We start from the raw sequence: 20,130 nt of genomic DNA on the forward strand, positions 1-20,130 counted from the left end.
AATTACATTAGTGACAATTAGAATCAATGAACAGTTCAAAATATGCAATTATCTACAAATGCACATCATTTTATAAGTCATATTTCTCTAGACTGAACTGCGGAGTCACATACCTTTAAATGCATAAATTTGATGGAAAGAGACAAATTGCTCTTCAGGAGTCATGTATCAATTTATAAACCCACAAATAATTTATTCGGGGTTCAGGGTTTTATCCTTATCAAAACAGAAGCTTTTTAGTCCACTAGCAAAAGATACTGTCTCCTTTAGAGACATTTGGCTATTTTCATTGTATTTATCCATAAAAGCATACGTTTATTTGAGTTCGTTTCTTCCTCAATAAGTGAGAAATTGTGCTTAATTTCTTCATTCCTTACCTGCTGTGAACCTCTGTCTTTCACACAGAAATATTCTTTGATAACTTGGGTCACATGTTAAGGAGTAATTAATTCAGCTATGTACCAAATGGGAGAAAACCCATCTTCTTTATCTTTACTATTTTGAAAACAGAAGCAGAATAAGAAAAGATGAAAGGATATGATAGTTTTGTTTGTTTGTTTGTTTTTACATCAAAGCAGTCTATACATATGTGAGATATACCACAAATAAAACTACATCAAATTGTGCCATCCACTTTTGTGTTGGTTTGGGCTTTGTTGTTTTTATGTTTGCTTTGTTTGTTTGTTTTTAGTTTTGTAAACAGAATATTGTTATCCCCTGGGTTGGCAATTAACTCCTGCTTCTGCTTTGTCTGCATTTTGAGTACTGCACATAATGGTGTGCATCACCATGCACCATGTCTTGCTTTGTGAAAAATTCATGATGCTGCTGTCAATCTACTTAGAAGTACCATTTTTAACAAAAGCCCTACATGGAGAGAGGGCTTAGTTGCTTTGTAATCATGTGGACTTGAGTTTGATCCCCAGAAACCACATTAAGACCCATGAACTATAGCACATACCTAACATTCTAACGCCAGGCATGGGAGGGTAGGATGATGTGGCAAAGGTGTGAGCTTCCTCACTTGCCAGGCTAGTTGAATTGGTGAGTTCCAGGATTTCTCAAAGAGCCTGTCCCACAAACAAGGTAGAAAGCTGTTAAGACTGGCTGGTCAGGCAGTAAACTGTGTTAAGTCAATTTATACATTTTGGAAGCTGCTAACCCACAATGCTGGTTCACTCAGTAATTTACGTTTTATTCCTTCTCAAGTCTCTGAAGGGCATTGAAGACAAGATAGTATAGTTTTACGACCAAGCATTGCTTAGGGGACATGATCATTTTAGATCAAGATAAAGAAGTTAAGCTATTAGAGTTGAGATAGGATAGATATTGAATCTCATTCAGAAATTTAGACCCAACAAGACAGTAAAAAACACTTGCTTCAAATGAGACAAATGCAGATGGCCAAGTCACTATGAGTGTAACATGTATAGAACTCATTATTCTCATGATTGTCACATGGTTCTCCCTGCTGTATGTAGTTTGTTTTATACATGTGTAATAAAATAAAATTTTAAAAAAGACACCTGACATTCATCATTGTCCTTTATGCACAAGTGAATGCCTTGGAACCTGCACACACACACACACACACACACACACACACACACACACACACATACACGCATACATATATGTGCTCACACACACATAAAACAGACACAACAATACATACAAACACACAAAAATCCACTAAATTTTTTATACATTTTCATACTCTTCCTTCATTTGCTGAAATCTCTGTCTAGAGTCCTGTAATTGGTATGTGAAATAATTCTCACTCATGGCTAGGAATCTTTTATAGTTATTATAATATCATGATATTTTTCTTTGATTCCTGACTCACAAACTTTGTAGATGTTAACAGTCCCTTAATGAGGGAGAATTTCCCTTGTGGCTAAGATGGTAGTTTAAAACCAACTTTAAATTCCTTCAGTGAATCACTGAGAATGTCTTTATAAGAAAGGTTAAAGAGAACTCATTAAATAAATTAATAAAGCAGGTGATGGTGAAGGACAGAGTCGACAAGATCCCTTTGCTCTGTGATACAACTAACACTATCTTGTCGCAGTTCATGGGTCACTAGAGACTACACTGGAAACAAGGGTCAAATCTGATTAGTACCTGCAAAAATCGGAGCATGCTTTTATTAACTGACTCAGAATGTCAATTTCAGCAACGCCTGTGCAGCAATAGAACATGTTTTTTGGGTTACCTATAGAAGCTATTGCTTAGGATTAAATGGTTATGTTACCTGTAGGTGTGTATACATCATGACACAGCAAGCTTTCTCATCTATAGTGGTTATTATCAGATCAGATATGATTGGAAGGACAATCATATGCACTAGGGAAGCCTAAACAACTTAGCACAATTCTACTTTGTGATACATAGGTGATTTGTTTTTAAGTCATCTTTTAGCTCTCTCTTCAGCATGAACCAATATCTATCATATCTCATCATTATCAACTTAAAATATCTATCTAGACCAAAAAATCTTAATCCCCTAAACAACTAAGCTTAATTGTAGAATTAAAATGATTTTTACCTCTGTAAACTGCTAGAAGATTGCTATTCACTCAGCCACACAAGAATTAGATGATTAGCAGACATGATATGCATATTTTTTCTTTTTTTATTAATTTATTCTTGTTACTATGTCATGGAATATTTTCTCTAGCCAATGGTCAGAACATTCTCCACAGCTGAGTGGAGAGTGGGATATGACTTTCTCACGTACTCTGGTGCCTCACATTTGACCATGTCCCCTGGAGGGGGAGACCTGGTGACACTCAGAGGAGGGACAGCAGGTTGCCAAGAAGAGACTTGATACTCTATGAGCATATACAGGGGGAGGTAATCCCCCTCAGGAACAGTCATAGGGGAGGGGAATAATGGGAAAATGGGTGGGGGGAGGGAAGAATGGGAGGATACAAGGGATGGGATAAACATTGAGATGTAACAAGAATAAATTAATAAAAAAATTAAAAATTTAAAATATTTATTCTTGTTACATCTTAATGGTTAGTGTCGGCTTTGACATGTCCAAGGGAATTCTGTCCCTAAAAACAAGCTCCAGACAAGAATGGAAAGAATGGTCTCTGCCAGACCTCTGTTTTGAAATTACACTTGTTATGTTTTTTTGTGATTTCCTCTTCATCTGACAATCACCAGTGGAGTATGGCTCTCGTGCTCACCAAGTGTTCATTGCTAATTAAGGAATGTGAGACTATAGATAACTGAAAGTCTTATTTTTCATGTTGAAGATAACTTATATAAAAATCAGATATAAGCTATTAATTATTTTTTTAGAAAAATGGCTTGATTCCTCATTAATATTATTATTTGAATAAGAAAATAAACTTTGTTGCGCTTGGGAAACTATCAGCAGGATTTCAAGTTCATCTACTACTAGTAGGAAAAGAGTAGCATAAGTTTATAGCTACAGACAACTCATTAAAGTGCCCACCACCATTTAAAGTCCATCTTTAAAGCTACACACTACTTTATGTTATTCCTAATTATTAATCAGGTTAGTGTGCAATCAGCTGCCAGCTGTTAAAAGTTTGAAAATGTCCCCTTACAGTTTTCATGTACAAAAACCAAAACATTTTCTTCTTCAGGCCATGTGTTTGGGATCCAGCTCCTTGTCACACCATTTTTCAGTGTGTGTGTGTGTGTGTGTGTATATATATATATATTGGTTTATGTCAGAGTGTGTTGACTGTGTTATCCCTCACCAGTGTCCACAAATCATGCAGTTGCAGAGGGGTGGAGCAATTTTCATATAATGGAGAAATTTGCATTGTCTTCAGTAAGAACTAGGGTTTGTCATGAAAGCCTTCACTTACCAGGAGGTTGGGATATACGCAAGGACTTCCTACTGGGACTCTAGGTGAGAGAAGTATGGGAGAATGTAGAAATATAAGGATACAGAGGATCCTAGAAACCTACAAGAAGAATATTATGATGGGCGGAACTGGTCCCAGGGGGGTCTGAACAAACTATTGCACCAACCAAGGACAATACATGCAGTAAACATTGAACCCCTACTCAGATCTAGCCAATGGACAAGACATTCTCCACAGTTGTGTGGAGAGCAGGGACTGATTCTGATATGACCTCCAGTGCCCCATATTTGACCACTTCCCCTTGGTCGGGAGGCCTGGTGGCACTCAGAGAAAGAATAAGCAGGCTACCATGATGAGACTTGGTAGGCTGTGACCATATTGTGGGGGAGGAGGTCCCATTCTGTCACAGACCTAAGGGAGGGGAATAGGGTGAAAGAGGGAAGGAGGGAGGAATAGGAGAATACAAGTGAGGGCATAACAATTGAGTTGTAATCTGAAAAAATTAATTAAATAAAAAAAAAGAACTGGGCTTGTCCTTCATACTCATTACGCATCTGGACAATAGGTTGCTAACACTTAGGATGTGCTCAGTGTCCACTTGTCTCCTGGCCAGCATCTGGCAAGGCAGCTTATCAATGCTTTTGAGACATCTCCTATAGTGAGGACATTAATGGCATCCCTAGTGCACAGTGCTAGGAAAATAAACATGATTTCAATGATTATGCTGCACGCCTTTGCAGATTTTTAAATTTTTTCTCATGTGCTGTCAGTGTGACATGTGTTCCGAATCATCAACTTATTAATCTCTGCTTTGACTGAGAATGGAGAAGTGATCTTTTTTTTTTTTTAATCCCTTGTTTTTGTTTCTGGAGACTTTGCCTCATCTTGAAGCATTTTGCTCTCTTGCTGATATCTCTCAGTTAGTAGACCTGTTTGGGAACTTTGTGCTCAGGGATCCTCTGTTGCTGCCCCTTGAACTGGGCCTCTTCTTTCTCCATCGCCTCAGTCAACTGTTTCACTAGCTTCTGATAACTCTTATCTTGGCCCTTTATCAACTGCTCGTTTTTCTTTGGCATTTCCTCCTGTGCAGCTTCTTCAGCATTCATATGTTCCACTTCGATTCCCGTTTACTTTCCTGGTCTTTCTGTGCAGTTGCGTCAGTCACATCGCACTAGGACAGCAGAACTTCCTGACGAGCTTCCTCAGCTTGAACCGCCTTCCTGGGTGGGTTCCTCATCGTACTTTTCCTTCAAGTCCTGTATGTTCTCCATAAAAAGACTGTATCCACCAGTTTAGAATACCTTCCCTGCCTCACATCTTATTCTAGTGTTTTGAAATTTTCCTGAAGCAGCACTGAGCAGTGATCTGAGGATGAGTCTAGATTATTTACGTAACTACCCTTGCTTTGTTTCTCAGTGTGTCACTAATTCCATTTGGAACACTTGGTCACTATTTTTGAAGGAATTTCCAATGAAGAGCTGATGGTTTGTTTCCCACAAGTCTGTGTATGTCAAGAAGTTCCTGCTGGGTTTCCCTATGTAGAAGCAGAATTTCTTTAAAGATTTGTGTTTGGATAAATACTTTGAAGGATGTAACAGATATCTAAATGCCTTAGCAAACATGGCATATTTGGCCACAATATGCACGAAACTGTGACTTCAAAAACTTTAAACTTTATTCACAGCAAATAATAAAATAATTTAAAATACATGTTTAAGACTTTCATAGAATCATAGTACTTATGAAGTTTACAAATTTTAGCATGTCATTTTCATGGATAAATACTTAGTCAGAGTAAAAGTTTGAATCTAACTAACTAATAAATAATATTTACATAAATTCTGAGTTATTAATATTATGGTCTTAATCATTTCTATACTTATTCCCTCACTTGACAAGGAAGGCAAAGGAAATGAAGGGAAACTGAAACATTTTGTACATTATCATGAATAAAGAGCGCTAAAAATAAAAATTAACCTTTAGATGTATGTGTCTAGAATTAATTATGATGTTGTTTATAGAATAAATTACATATGGTGTTGCTTATAGGACGTGTTTGTTCTGAGCTCTGTACTGCTGATCTCAAGCTGAGCAATGCTTGTTACCTAGAAACAAAGCATTAGGATGTACTTTGATGACATTTATTTGAAATATAATAATTTCTTTATTTAACATATGTCTGCTATTTTAATTAGTTACTTTCAGTCCATTAAAAGAGATTCAATCTATCTGTGAGTGAAAATAAATATTTGTATACATTCTTTATAATACTGTACATGAAAAGAGTTTGCAATATGTAGTATAAATTCCTAATTTGTATGTATTAATGAAAGTAGGATTTAGTTAGTTGTTAGAAAGAATACTATCAACATAATATAGGATAATTCAGGTTTAGAGGTTATAGCTAATTGGTAGACATATATTTATAGTATGCATTATATATACACATACATTTTATATACATTTAAATGCATATGAATGTCAGTAAAGTTCTAATAATTTGGATTGACCACAAACCAAGAAATATGACAAAGAAATGCAAAGTGTGAGGATAGCATCTTCAACAAATGGTGCTGGTCTAACTGGATGTCTACATGTAGAAAATGCAATTAGACCCTTATTTGTCACCATGCACAAAACTCAAGTCCAAGTGGATTAAAGGCCTCAACTTAAAACCAGAGACATTAATTCAGTTAGAGGAAAAAGTGGGGAAGAGCCTGGGACACATAGGCACAGGAAACAACTTCCTGAACAGTACACCAACACCCCAGGCCTTAATGTCAACAATTAATAAATGTGACCTCACGAGGCTAAGAAGCTTCTGTAAGGCAGTAGACACTGTCAAGAGAACAAAACGACAGCTTACAGAATGGGAAAAGATCTTCACCAACCCTTCATCTGACAAAGGTTTAATATCCAAAATATATAAAGAACTCAAGAAATTAAACACCACAAAACCAAACAACCCAATTGTGAAATGGGGTTTGGAACTTAACAGAGAATTCTCAACAGAGGAATATCAAATGGCCGAGAAACACTTAAAGAAATGCTCGTCCTCGTTAGTCATCAGAGAAAAGCAAATCAAAGTGACATTGAGATTCCATCTTACACCCATCAGAATGGCTAAGATCAAAAACTCAAATGACACCACATGTTGGCGAGGATTTGGAGAGAGAGGAACACTCCTTCATTGCTGGTGGGAATGCAAACTAGTACAACCACTTTGGAAAGCTATCTGGTGCTTTCTCAGAAAAAAATGGGAATAGGGCTTCCTCAAGTCCCAGCCATCCCACTCCTTGGAATATACCCAGAAAATGCCCTACCATAACAGGGACATATGCTCAACCATGTTCATAGCTGCTCTATACATAATAGCCAGAACATGGAAACAGCCTAAGTGTCCCTCAGTAGAAGAATGGACTAAGAAACTGTGGTATATTTACACGATGGAATACTACTCAGCTATTAAAAACGAGGAATTCCTGAAATTTGTGGACAAATGGATTGATCTAGAAATTATCATAATGAGTGAGTTCACCCAGAAGCAAAAAGAGACAAACGGTATATACTCACTTATATCAAAACACTAGTCCAAAGGATACGTACCATGAAAATCTTTACTTACCAAGAAAGTGGGTCAGAGGAGAGGATATCCGATTGAGACTTTAGGCAAGAGTAGCATGGAAGAAAGAGGAAATAGTAGGACCCACAGGGTCCTGGAAACCTACAAGAAGAACTTTATGACAGGCAAATCTGGATCCTGGGGTCCTCCTCAAACTAAGGCACCAGCCAAGGAGTATATAGGCAGTAAGCTTTGAACCCCTACCAAGACCTAGCCGACAAACATGATTGTTGGGAGCCGAGAGACCCTGGCTGAGCTGAGAGACCCTGGTTGCGTTGAACTCCAGCTGACCCTTTCCAGCCAGCCTATACAGAAAGAACTTATCAAACATTTTGCCTGGCAATGGACAAACCGCAAACAGCATGCTTGGCCCCAGGAGAGGGAACTTGGCTCTGAGAAAAGGAACACTCAGTGTACCGTGGCTTTGTAGCCTTTCTCAGAAGTCACGGTACATGAACATCTGACGTGCTGTGGTCTCTGGGAAAGGACCGCGGGGCCACCTGTCTTCTCCCCCCGCCCCACACATTGTCCCAGGGGTTCCTACCCCGGAAGATTCTGTACTTTCCCACTGCTCTCCCTCCTTCCCCCGCCCTTCCTGGAGCACACTTTAAAAATCATACACCTGCTTTCAGTAAATGACTCTTGATAAGACATACTTTCTTGAGTCGTGCCTTCTCTCTCGCCCATTCTTTCTTCACAGGCCGCGACCCCCTTCGAGACCCCAAATAACTGAACCCGCAGGTCGGGGACACATGATACTCTCCACCATTGAGTGAAGAGTGAGATCTGACTCTCACACGAACTCTGGTGCCCCTTTTCTGACCATGTCCCCTGGATGGGGAGACCTGGTGGCACTCAGAGGAAGGATAGCTAGTTACCAAGAAGAGACTTGATATTCTGAGAGCATATATAGGGGGAGGAGGTCTCCCTCAGTCACAGACATAGGGGAGGGGAGAAGGGGAGAAATGGGAGGGAGGGAAGAATGGGAGGAAACAGGGAAGGGCTAACAATCGAGATGTAATATGAATAAATTAATAAAAAAAAATTTTAATGCAAAGTGTGTTGTTACATGACACAGCAAAAATATGAAAGGAAGGAAAAATGTTAAAGAAAGTAGGAAAGGAAAAAGAAAGAAAAGAAGAAGGATAAGAAGGGAAAGATTAACCCAAAAGAGAAATGATAGATATTGATTTACATTCAGAATTTTAGACTCACCAAGATAGGAAAGATGTTTTCTTCAAGGTTGCCAAATACAAATAGCCAAAACATTATGAATGTAACCCTTACATAATTCCTGTTTCATGGTTCTTCTTGCTGTATGTTGTTATTGTATATATGTGTAATAATATAATATATATGTAAAAATAATAATAATAATGAAAAATAAATAGAAGAATAAAATGAAAATAAAGTTAAAATACAGATATTAACTAGAGGTACACAACACTGAAAAATAAATTTCAAATACTCCAAGGTCACAGACATTAGGATGTATGCCAGAATGCTTATATAAGAAATTATTAAATTTAGAATTTAATGTAGATAATGTGGAAATACAAAATAGGATTTTACATTTTAGAAATTTTTTCCTCTGGATAATTTAAAACTCTGGATTAGGGATGCAGCTAAGTGCAGAACATTTGTCGAGCATCTAGTGATACCTACAATTGCCAAGAGAAACAAAGCATTCTATACACTTATGATAAAAAATATTACTATGTGCCTATGTTTTCCAAAACCAAGTCACTAAAGATCATGAATCCTAACTAGTTTAAAATATATTTGAACTTTTTATTTATTTTACTATTCAGGGAGTAATGCGACTGGGTTCACTAAGACTGGTTTCATATTTCAACATTATGTATAATCAATGAATTCATTATCGTATCCCATGGAAGCAAGTAAGAGTAAACCTACAGCATCAGATAATAACCAGAAATAGAACTTACAAATTTTAAAGATGTAATAATAAGTGCTAATAGTAAAGTCTCTTATGTTTTGTTTTGTTTTTTGAGCTCATGCACCATTCTATCTTTTCATGAAATGTGTCAGCATCTAGAAGATGCTTTTTTAGTTGGCATCTTCTGACATCTCACTCAACTAAGAGGATGTGATATTTTGTACTGTTGTATACCAGATGTTATATATTGTATTGTTAATGAAGATAAGTACATTAGAGATTTAGGAAAAGTCAACAAACCCACCATTTGTACTGGAGGAATAAGGTAACGTGCACAACACAAGTGTTGTGTTGAATGCAATAACATTATGTAATGTATTTACACAGGATTAATAACACTCACCATGCTAAGCACATATGTCTCTGGTGTGTCTCCAACCTGTGAGGTAGTCAGTCACTGCAGTCCTGTCTTTGATGTGATAACATGAGGCATAGCACAGTGGAGTTTATAAATGAGAGCAGGCTTCAGCTGGATGGACTACTTTATGGACCTTACATTCTTATTCAGAAGCAGTAGAGAAAGAGCAATCAGCTTGGAGATATGCATAGTATGAGTTCAAAGTAAGATGGAGACAAGCCTTGTAACAAACAAAAAAAATGACTTTTTCGTCAGAGAAGGCAGGAATACTTTTAAGGTGGATAAATGCCTTATAGAAATGCAGTGAGAGTCAATCCACAGGGAGCAGTGTCTGGGAGTACCTGCTTTGCCACGAATGAGAAACACAAGGAGTGGTGAGCGACTCTAGAGGAGGCAGAGGGCTTTGCAGATTCATGGTAGATTCTTACTCTTGCTGAGGATCCAATCCATACGTACAAGGGCAACAATTATTTTTATAGTATGAATCAACACAGAATCAAGTAATGGCTTCTATTTTTAAACCATCTCCTCAGTGCAACACTGAGAATCAATTGGGAGGAAACATAAGAAGACTTTTAGGAAGAAGGATAAGCATAATGCTATAGTTAGGTGTAAACTGTCATAGAGATAGGAAGGTAACAAAAAATTAAGGAAAAAGAGTTGATATTCCTTGGTGGTTTTCTTTAGTAGCAGAAGTGATTCAGAAAGAGAAAACAAATGATCCATGTTCAGTTTCTGGATAAGCTATTAGTTAGGTAGCATTTCATATATTGTGATGAAATTAATGTAGTCTGTGGCAGAAGTGGATTCAAACCCATTTAGTTCAAGTTTTTGTAACCAAGAATAAAATAACCTAGGCATAAGTGTAAATGATGAAGCCATGGAGTGATTAGTAGATAGACTCTGTAGTGTTCATATTGAGAATGTACTTTAGAAAGTATATCTACACAGTAACCTAAGTAAGTAGTCGGGCCCCTGACTGTGTAACTTTTATACCCATCTGTGCATTCCTGTTCTTACATTTTACAATGATTTGATGCTGTGGGTTGAATTAATTGAGTAAGAAAAGACCAGTGGATGTACAGATATGTTTTTGTCCTTCCTACCTTCCTTCCTCTTTTCTTTCATTCATTCCCTTCTTTCCTCCCTTCTTTCCCATCTCCCTCTCTCCCTTCCTCTGTCTTTCTTTTTTCCTTCATTCCTTCCCTGCCTTATTTCATGTAACATATGAATCAAGTAACTATGCATTTCCTCATTTCTGTTGAGTGTCTGGGGGGCACTTTCCCACAGAGCCTTGCTGTACTATTTGGCCACTTCACTGCTCCTTCCATTATTCCTGAACCTACTAAATGCACTCAATGACTTACATTAGCCTGTATACCTACTTGCCGAACAAAAAAGGACATTATAGATATAAAGCTTTTTGTACAGTAACTCCTAATTGCAGACTAAATTCATTAAATGTTTTCTGAGTTAGTCGATACCGGTTGAAATAAATCATTATCCCAGAACATGTTTTACTGTAACGAACATAGTACTGCTGGTGGATGGCTTTGACTGAGGTCCCATTTCTGTCTTCTACAGTGACAAGGACTGTGTGCGCTGAACAGTGTGATGGCAGGTGCTATGGACCCTACGTGAGTGACTGCTGTCATCGAGAGTGTGCTGGAGGCTGCGCAGGACCAAAGGACACCGACTGCTTTGTATGTCTGGGAACTCCTACTTTTTCCTTATGTCTGAATCAGACTTACATGGAATATTTTAACACTGGATTATATTTTAAGTGTTGGCATTTTATTCTTTGAAAAGGTGCTGTAACCCTTAGGAGTCATTCTACCATTGGAGTTGGCTATTAATTAAACAGAATTCTTCTTGTGCCAGTTAAATCAATTCTACCTTTCTGATACAGTTTATGGATGAAGGAATGCATTGGAGAAGATGATTGAGAACATGCTTTCAGGAACTAGGAATGTAGTTTCCAGACTTTCAGTGTTTACCGCTTTGTGTGGTTGCACTTTTAACTTCCTTGAGTGAGGACGGCTTGCCTCCTGAATATCAGCTCTAAGGTTATATCAGAAGAATTTACACATTTAAATGTTTTTCAGTTTGCACTGTTAACAAACAAGTATTGTTCTGTATTTAAAATTAAGTATGCACATTAAATACTATCTACATGATAATTTGTATGTTTTATTTTTATATAAATGAAACAGCTTCATTGAAGATTTTAAAATTAAAATTGATATTATATGCTTGATACAAGTTTTTTGTTCTTTGGAATATATAACTTTATTCATTTATAAACCAGAATACTCTTTTAATTTTATTCTAAAATAATAAATGGTAATTTTATTTTTAAAAATTTACAACAATTTATTCTTTCTACTTCTAAAAAAATCTAAAAATGCATGTTAGAAATTTATTTTGTTCAATCAAACAAACACACATTAAAATTGAAAATTTTAAAAACTGAGTCCTCATCTTGTAAGCAAAATAAAAAATAAGAGCATCGATGCCATAGCGTATTATTGCTTAAATTAAAAAAAAAAAGTAAAAACTTAATTTGTCTGATAGGATTCTCTGGAGAACAAAACTAAGTCTGGTTAAAGTGGATTCAGTGAGGGAATAGAGGGGAGACTGCATGTTAAACTTCTAAGGAAGAACCTAAGCTGCCGAACTGGGAGCCCTTTCCTGTCTGTCATCAGCATAGGCAGGGCAGGGGACCAAGTTTGATTTTGCAGACACTGCACACTGCAGGTGTGGCATTAATGATTCCAAAGCAAGAGTGGTGTTAAGCAGTAGAAAAATCTCTCCCTGTAGGATGTGGCACCGTGCCCCTTCTCTTGTATTATTGTGATAAGCAATACCAGGTGCTCTCCAGAGCTCTCTTTCATTACTCTACTGGAACGGTCCACCAATCCTACTTTGGCACTTGACACAGAATGTTCACGAATGCCAGGCTGTAGCTTTGGTATAAGTTACACCATGCTTGTGTGCTAACTGGAAGGTAAAAGTCCTCTGGCTTACCTCCCCTTGTTCCAGGGCAGTCTATGTACATTGTGAACCATTACAGGAAATGTGTTCAATTATAAGAACACATGATGTGTCTTGGCTATAAATTAAAACTTACTGTTTTCTAGATTGCTTTTTAATAGAGTCTTTCTATAAAGTGTCATCTTAGTGAATAATGTATCATCAGTGAATCTCGCTCTGATTATACACCTTGTAGACCATCATCAGAGAAGTGTCGTGTTGTGATAAAGTGTTTGCTAAAACAACAATTGATGAAGCAAATGTTGGGAGGAAACAGAATAAATTCTCATTAATAACCATATGACAATTTATAATGAAGTGTAAAACAGAACTTTGGTTCTTTTCTGAGCACTTAATTATTCATAAGAAGCCTTTATTCTTAATTAAAAGAATTATATTATGCCTATGTTTGTTAGTCACATGTTTATATGTGCTTTCTTGTGACATCAATAAACCTAACTCTCAAATAGGAAAATGGTTTTTAATTCTTCTCAAGTGAACTAGGGATTATTAATAAAAAGACATTTGAAGACAAATGTGTGTTAGCAAAAACAAATGCCTTTTGAACATGAGGGTTCCATTGCATGATGTACCATTGTGAAAAATGACGCAATTTTATTTAATCCCCTCCCACTAAAGATAGTTTATCACTTCTTCAAATTTACAGTTATGACCATAATAGTTGATTGGCCTTTGCCCTAGCTTCTCCTTAAGTATAAGTAAATAAATCACTGTTACGATGTTCTCTACTGTAATAGGATGCCATGTGTACTCAGCAAGCCACAAAAGGCACAAGTTAACCAACCACACTCAAAAGAAAAAAAAATCATATCTACAGAACTGGAGACCTACCCTCTGTAATGATTAAACATAAGTATGTGGAATTAGTGTGAACTCAAATAATCTTCCACTTCTATCTACCTTAATTATTATAAACCAATGCTCAGTTTAAGACTGTGTAGATATACAATACTCTATGTGAAGAGCAGTAATCACAGTACTATTTACTGGTACAAGAGAGGGTGAGAAGCTGATGGAAACCGAAAGGCAGAATGACTTAGAAATTAACCATTAGGTCAGGATTTATAAAATTGAAATATAACAATAAGGTATGGTACCTTTCATGATACCAGGATAGCAGGGCTTTATACACAAGGATGACGAACGTTGCTTATCCATGCTTCTGCTGTGTTGCAGGCCTGCATGAACTTCAATGACAGTGGAGCCTGTGTTACTCAGTGTCCACAAACATTTGTCTACAACCCAACCACCTTTCAACTGGAACACAACTTCAATGCAAAGTACACGTATGGAGCATTCTGTGTGAAGAAATGCCCACGTAAGTGACACACTAAGACACATCAAATAGCCAGATAGCTACTGGAAAATTGAGAGGTTCTATGTGTGATCAATGTCATTTCAAACTGGAAAATTAAAAATGGTAAATTAGTTAACATTAGCTGTGGGTCCTGACAATTTAATTTTGCAAAATTAAGTAAGTAAAGATCAACGTGTTTAAGTGCTATGCCCAGACTCATAGTAAGGACATGCCAGACTTGAGGTTACAGTGGTAGGGGCTCTTTCCTAAAGCTTAGTTTCTCTATGACTTGGGTTTTCAGCACATGATGCTGTTTCTCAGAAAAAAAAAATCATTGTTGACTACAAGCTGTATGATAAATAAGGTCAGATCCTGAGAGAATTGGCTTTATGCATATACTTATTGCTGATTTGTTACTTACAGTATTATGTTAGTAATATAATACATATGAAGACTGTTGAGTGATATCTAGCAAACAGATAATATGCTAGAGATTCAAAACCATCATTACTTTGATTACATGTTAAATAGTATATGTGACCATATATATATATATATATATATATATATATAACACATATGAATATTCTATGACCAATGTGACTTTTACCTATTGGAAAGTCTAAGTAATTTATTTATATTTTAATTAAATAACTATATTTACTCATATAATCATGTAAGTGGAGCTTTACAATCTATGTAATATAAATAGGACACCTGGAATCTTGGAATATCCTTCTTTTTGGCCAGTATAAGACACCTCACTGTTTTTCTACTGTACCTCAAAGGCCATCTGTAGATTTTGTTCACTGGGATTAGGTTGCCAAACTACAACTATCTTTGGAACCAAGATCATTTAGCTTCTACACACAGGTCTCCACTCTCCAGGTTCAGCATTTTGAAATCTAAAAACTCTTAACTGAGAGGCATTGTCTCCATGTGGAGCTTGTGGCAAAGACTCTTGAATTGAGATAGGCTTGAGGCAGGTAAGAACCAAGGCAGGAGTGATCTTTAAAAGCCTCTTGTTAATAATCACTTGCAACCCATAGTGCCTACCTTTGATAGGGTCCACAGCCCAGCCAGAAGCTGGAGGTCTACTGTTTAAAGTGTTATGTTAATTGTAAGGACCTTTTCAGATTACTTATCCAACCATCCTTCTACTTTGGATCCCCAGCATGTTCTGTATCTTCTTCTCACACAGCAAGGTCTGGAGTAACTCTTTTCTCCATACAAAGTGACCAGGCTGCTGGTAACTGACTAGAAAATGTCTCTTTGTATCTCACTTGACTTCTTTCACTACCTTGTCCCAGTGTCCTCCTTCAAGTCCCCATGCAGCTGGGTTGTCTCTGCTTGAGAGTATACATTCATCACTCCAAATAAAAAGAGCATGCTGATGATGGCCATGTTGACCATAAATCAACCCTGACCCATATTTAAGATCTCTTTCTATCAGGTCCTGAAAGCATTTCAGACGCTGTTTGTTAATCTATATAAAACCTAGGCCATAGACAATGTGCCTTGACATTTAAACCTAGAGGTCTCCATTAGATTTTCATAGGTGGGACTTAATAAATCCTTGTTTTTTTCCACCATGCATGAAACAACACAGAGTCACTTGGATCGCATGGCCCATGAAGACGACATGTCTTTTCTGCTTTGGGCATGCAACATTTTTGGAATCCTTTATGGCATTCCTGAGCAGTATTCAGGGGAAGGTGTGACGACATCCCATTTCAGACTATTTTCACAAGCAACACCTTGTCCCTTTATTTCTGAAAGGTCTAGATGTAGCAACTTAGTCTTTATTTCCAAAAGACAGTCTTGGCTCCTCACAGATACTGGTTCCCTAAGGATGTCACCATGTCTAAGTAATAAGATGTCCATTGTCTGACTGTGCATTTTGCTGAAGTTGTATCTTTCAGTTTTTCACTATGTCTCTGGAAGTTTGGGTGACACGTCAATAAGACACAAGATGCATTTTAAACCTTTCCTTTTGGATTTGAAGTGCATCTCAACTTAAGCTTCCTTTGTGCTTCAAGAAGTTGAAGTATTTTAGACTTCCAACTTGCATAATGTCATGAAATGAAGTGGAACTGTTGAGGAACACAAACTAAATGCAGCATAGTTTCCTAAGTCTATAAAAGAAATCTCCCTGTCTTGGGGGCAATTTGGAATGAGGAGCAGTAGCCAAACAGACTCTCATTCTTAGCACACATTGCTCTTGAGGGGAAATGTGTGTTTGAGATGCTGTTTCAAGTTGAAGTATTTGGAGGTGGGTTTGTTTCAGAGAAAGAGGCATATATATTATCAATGATGCCACTTTCAAATTGTTAGATCATCTTCTTTTAAACTTGGTGGTTGAATATTAACATTATTGCTTATTGGATTTTTCCAAATGCAGACAACTTTGTGGTAGATTCCAGTTCTTGTGTGCGTGCCTGTCCTAGTTCCAAGATGGAGGTTGAAGAAAATGGGATTAAAATGTGTAAACCTTGCACTGATATTTGCCCCAAAGGTGAGTGATATTTCAGGGTTTTGGGTTAGAACAGGAGATTTTAGCAAAGGCTCTCCTAAACCTTTCAATGTTGTTCCTGTTGTTGTTTGGGGCTGTTGTGTTTTTAAGATAGGGGTTCCCTGGGTAGACATGGCTGTTCTGGAGCTTACTCTGTAAACCAGGCTGGCCTCAAATTCATAAAGATCTACTTGCCTTTGCCTCTTGAGTGATGGGATTAAATGGCACCTACTTGCTTCATGTACCTTTAAATAGACCATGGCATTAGCATCTCAGAAAAAAAATTGCTCCCACAATAGATGACTGACAACACACACACACACACACACACACACACACACACACACACACACACACACACTTTATTTAACTTTGTTGTTCTAAAAAATAGTGGCTAATAGTGGTTTTGATTGACTTTGAATTATACTAACAGAGCAGCTAAGAAGAAAAACAGGAACTCAGAAATCAAAGGATATTTCGTTGTTCTCTCTCTCTCTCTCTCTCTCTCTCTCTCTCTCTCTCTCTCTCTCTCCCTCCCTCCCTCCCTCCCTCCCTCCCTCAATCTCTCTCTATTTGTATAATGCTAGAGATTCAACCCATGACTTAAGTCATGCTAGGCAAGGACTCAAACCACATCATTACCAAGAAGCAGCAAATGTTAGAAGTTTGGCACAAAACAAGGATTCACTGTTTAGTATCCCATAAATTATTTCCACACAAAAAGATCTGCAAAACATAATAAGGGCACAAAGAGAAGGACCATGCACAATTCACTCTCCATGTCTTAAAACTATATTTTAACAGATGTGTGGAGAAATATGTGCACTGTAAGTAGTAAGGCAGTGTCACGGATAATTTATGCCATAGAATTTTAGTGAAGAAAGAAATAGTATCTAGGTATGGATGCTTACATTCCTCCACAGAAGAACAACTTAAAGTGGGATAAAAGTGGAATTCACATCTCTCCAAAGTTAAGCTTTCAGAATATATGGCTTTTTGTGTGTGAATGCCTCTCTCTATCTCATATCCTCTCTATCTTATAGGTCTACCTCATATACACTTAAACTGTTTTTCAAAGTAGAGCCTTTAGAAAGCTTAGGTAATATAAAATATATGTATAAATATTTATATGCCACTAGCACCAACTCCTATCACAGTACTCTCTATTTAATATATATTTTATAGGGTAGTTATTCAAATTGAATGCAGTAAATGGTTAATATATCAAGAGTTATTTTACTAAAACACCTGCTTTTAATTTTGAAAAACATTAAAAGTTGTATTTTTCTTTTAAGATGATTTTTTACAATTTTTAAAAAATATTTTACACATACATTTATATTATTACACATATATACAATATACTACTTACAACAAGAAGAACCATGAAATAATCAGGAATTATGTAAATGTTAAGGTCATAGAGTTTTGGCTATTTGTATTTGGCAGCCTTGAAGGAAGCATCTTTCCTCTCTTGGTGTGTCTAAAATCCTGAATAAAATCAATATCTATCATATTATGTCATTATCAACTTATAAATCTGGTGGTGTTGAAGACCACATAGTATTGTTTTACAATCAAGCTTAGTTACTTAGAGATTAATATATTTTTAGGTCCAAAAGTCATATTTTAGAACAAACTCAACTATAAGAAATTTAATTTGATCATGTAAGTATTAATGGATAAAAAGTTTTATTGTAGTTATAACTAGGTGATAAAGGTGGAAACTTAAATTTAAAAAGAATTCGTAGAATGGCTCTTGATCACTAGATTGTGATACAGAGACAATATTGCTATGTATTCTCAGCAGTAAATGCTGAATAAATATTTAAAGTAATGTAATGAGCTAATGAACTGAGTAGATAGTTTTTCTTTGTTTCTTTCTTTCTTTTTTGGCGAGTTGGTTGTTTGAAGACAGGGTTTCTCTGTGTAGTCATGGCTGTCTTGCACTCACTTTGTAGACTGGGCTGGTCTGGAACTCAGAGATATCTGCCTGCCTCTGCCTCCTAAGTGCTGGGATTAAAGGCGTGAACCACCATGTGCAGCCTGAGTAGACAGTCTGCATAAGAAGGAATACATACAGTCAGCAAATAGCTGACAAAATGTTCAGTGTCTTACGCCATCTGAGAAATACATATTAAAATTGTTTATATGTCCTGCCTCACACAAAGTCTGATGACTATTATCAAAAATAAATGGCAAATGCTTGCAATAGAAGGAAACCCACAGCCTGTCAATGAGTATGTGAGCTGGTGCAGATACTATGGAAACCAGTTTTTCTATTAAACATTTTTGTTATTTACATATACATTTATATTATTACAAATATATACAATAAACTCCTAATAGCAAGCAGAACCATGACACAATCAGGAATTATATAAATTTTACAATCTTAATGTTTTAGCTATTTATATTTGACAGCCTTGAAGAAAGCACCTTTCTTATCCTGGTGAGTGTAAAATTCTGAATGTAAATCAATATCTTTCATATCTCATCATTATCTACTTAAAACATCTATCTAGACCTAAAAACATCTTAAGCCCTAAAATCTAAGCTTCATTGTAGAACTAAACTATCTGGTCTTCAACCCCATCAGAGACTTGAGAAAGAATAAAACTGATTATCTGAGTATACTGGGAGTGCAGATTAGTAGCTTTCCAAACGAGAAGATGACAGAGACAGTTTGCTACCTGAATAGGCACCCTAAACTCTTTGTAACGTTGGATCATCTTCTTCAGCCATCTCGCCCAATATATCTGACAGACATATATGGATTGGAAGAATCAACATAGTAAAAATGGCCATCTTACCAAAAGCAGTCTATAGATTCAATGCAGTTCCCATCAAAATACCCACACAATTCTTTACCGCCCTTGAAAGATCAATTCTCAACTTCATACGGAGAAATGAAATACTCAGAATAGCTAAAACAATCCTGGACAATGAGATATCCTCTGGAGGAATCTCCATCCCGGATCTCAAGCTGTACTATAGAGCAACAGTAATAAAATCAGCATGATACTGGCATAGAAATAGGCTGGCTGACCAAAGGAATTGAATCGAAGACCCAGAAATAAACCCCCATACCTATGGACACTTGATTTTTGACAAAGAAACCAGTTTTCAAGTTGATTTCTTAAAAATACTGAAAAAAATCTAGCTACTGTATACCCAACTTTTGTATATAACCACTAGGCTCTAACCCAACACAACATAGACACATTGCGGAGTGCACAGGTGTACTATTCATAACATCCAGAAAATAGAACCAGCATGTTAGCCTAGTTGTCTATAAACAGAAAATGAAAATATTATATTATGAAAGTTTAGAAAGAAAAATTACAACATATTTTGGAAAACATATGGAGCCCAAATCATTATGTTAAGCAAAATAAATCAGACTCAGAAAGACAATGCTCTATGTTTTATCTGAAATATACAATCAATATTTAAGTTGTGTGTGTTGTGTGTGT

General features: G+C 36.7%; 1 protein-coding gene across 1 annotated transcript in view; it reads left to right on the top strand.

Annotated features, from left to right (window-relative positions):
- The window catches only part of Erbb4 (erb-b2 receptor tyrosine kinase 4), a 1,024,038-nt gene that overhangs the window by 696,382 nt on the left and 307,526 nt on the right, over window positions 1–20,130 (top strand). The window contains exons 6-8 of the mRNA XM_051154155.1: window positions 11,376–11,494; window positions 14,022–14,163; window positions 16,544–16,657. Coding sequence (XP_051010112.1) covers window positions 11,376–11,494; window positions 14,022–14,163; window positions 16,544–16,657 — 375 coding nt within the window. The remainder of the gene's footprint in view (window positions 1–11,375; window positions 11,495–14,021; window positions 14,164–16,543; window positions 16,658–20,130) is intronic.

Source organism: Acomys russatus, chromosome 12 (genome assembly GCF_903995435.1).
Source record: "Acomys russatus chromosome 12, mAcoRus1.1, whole genome shotgun sequence".
Lineage (NCBI taxonomy): Eukaryota > Metazoa > Chordata > Mammalia > Rodentia > Muridae > Acomys > Acomys russatus.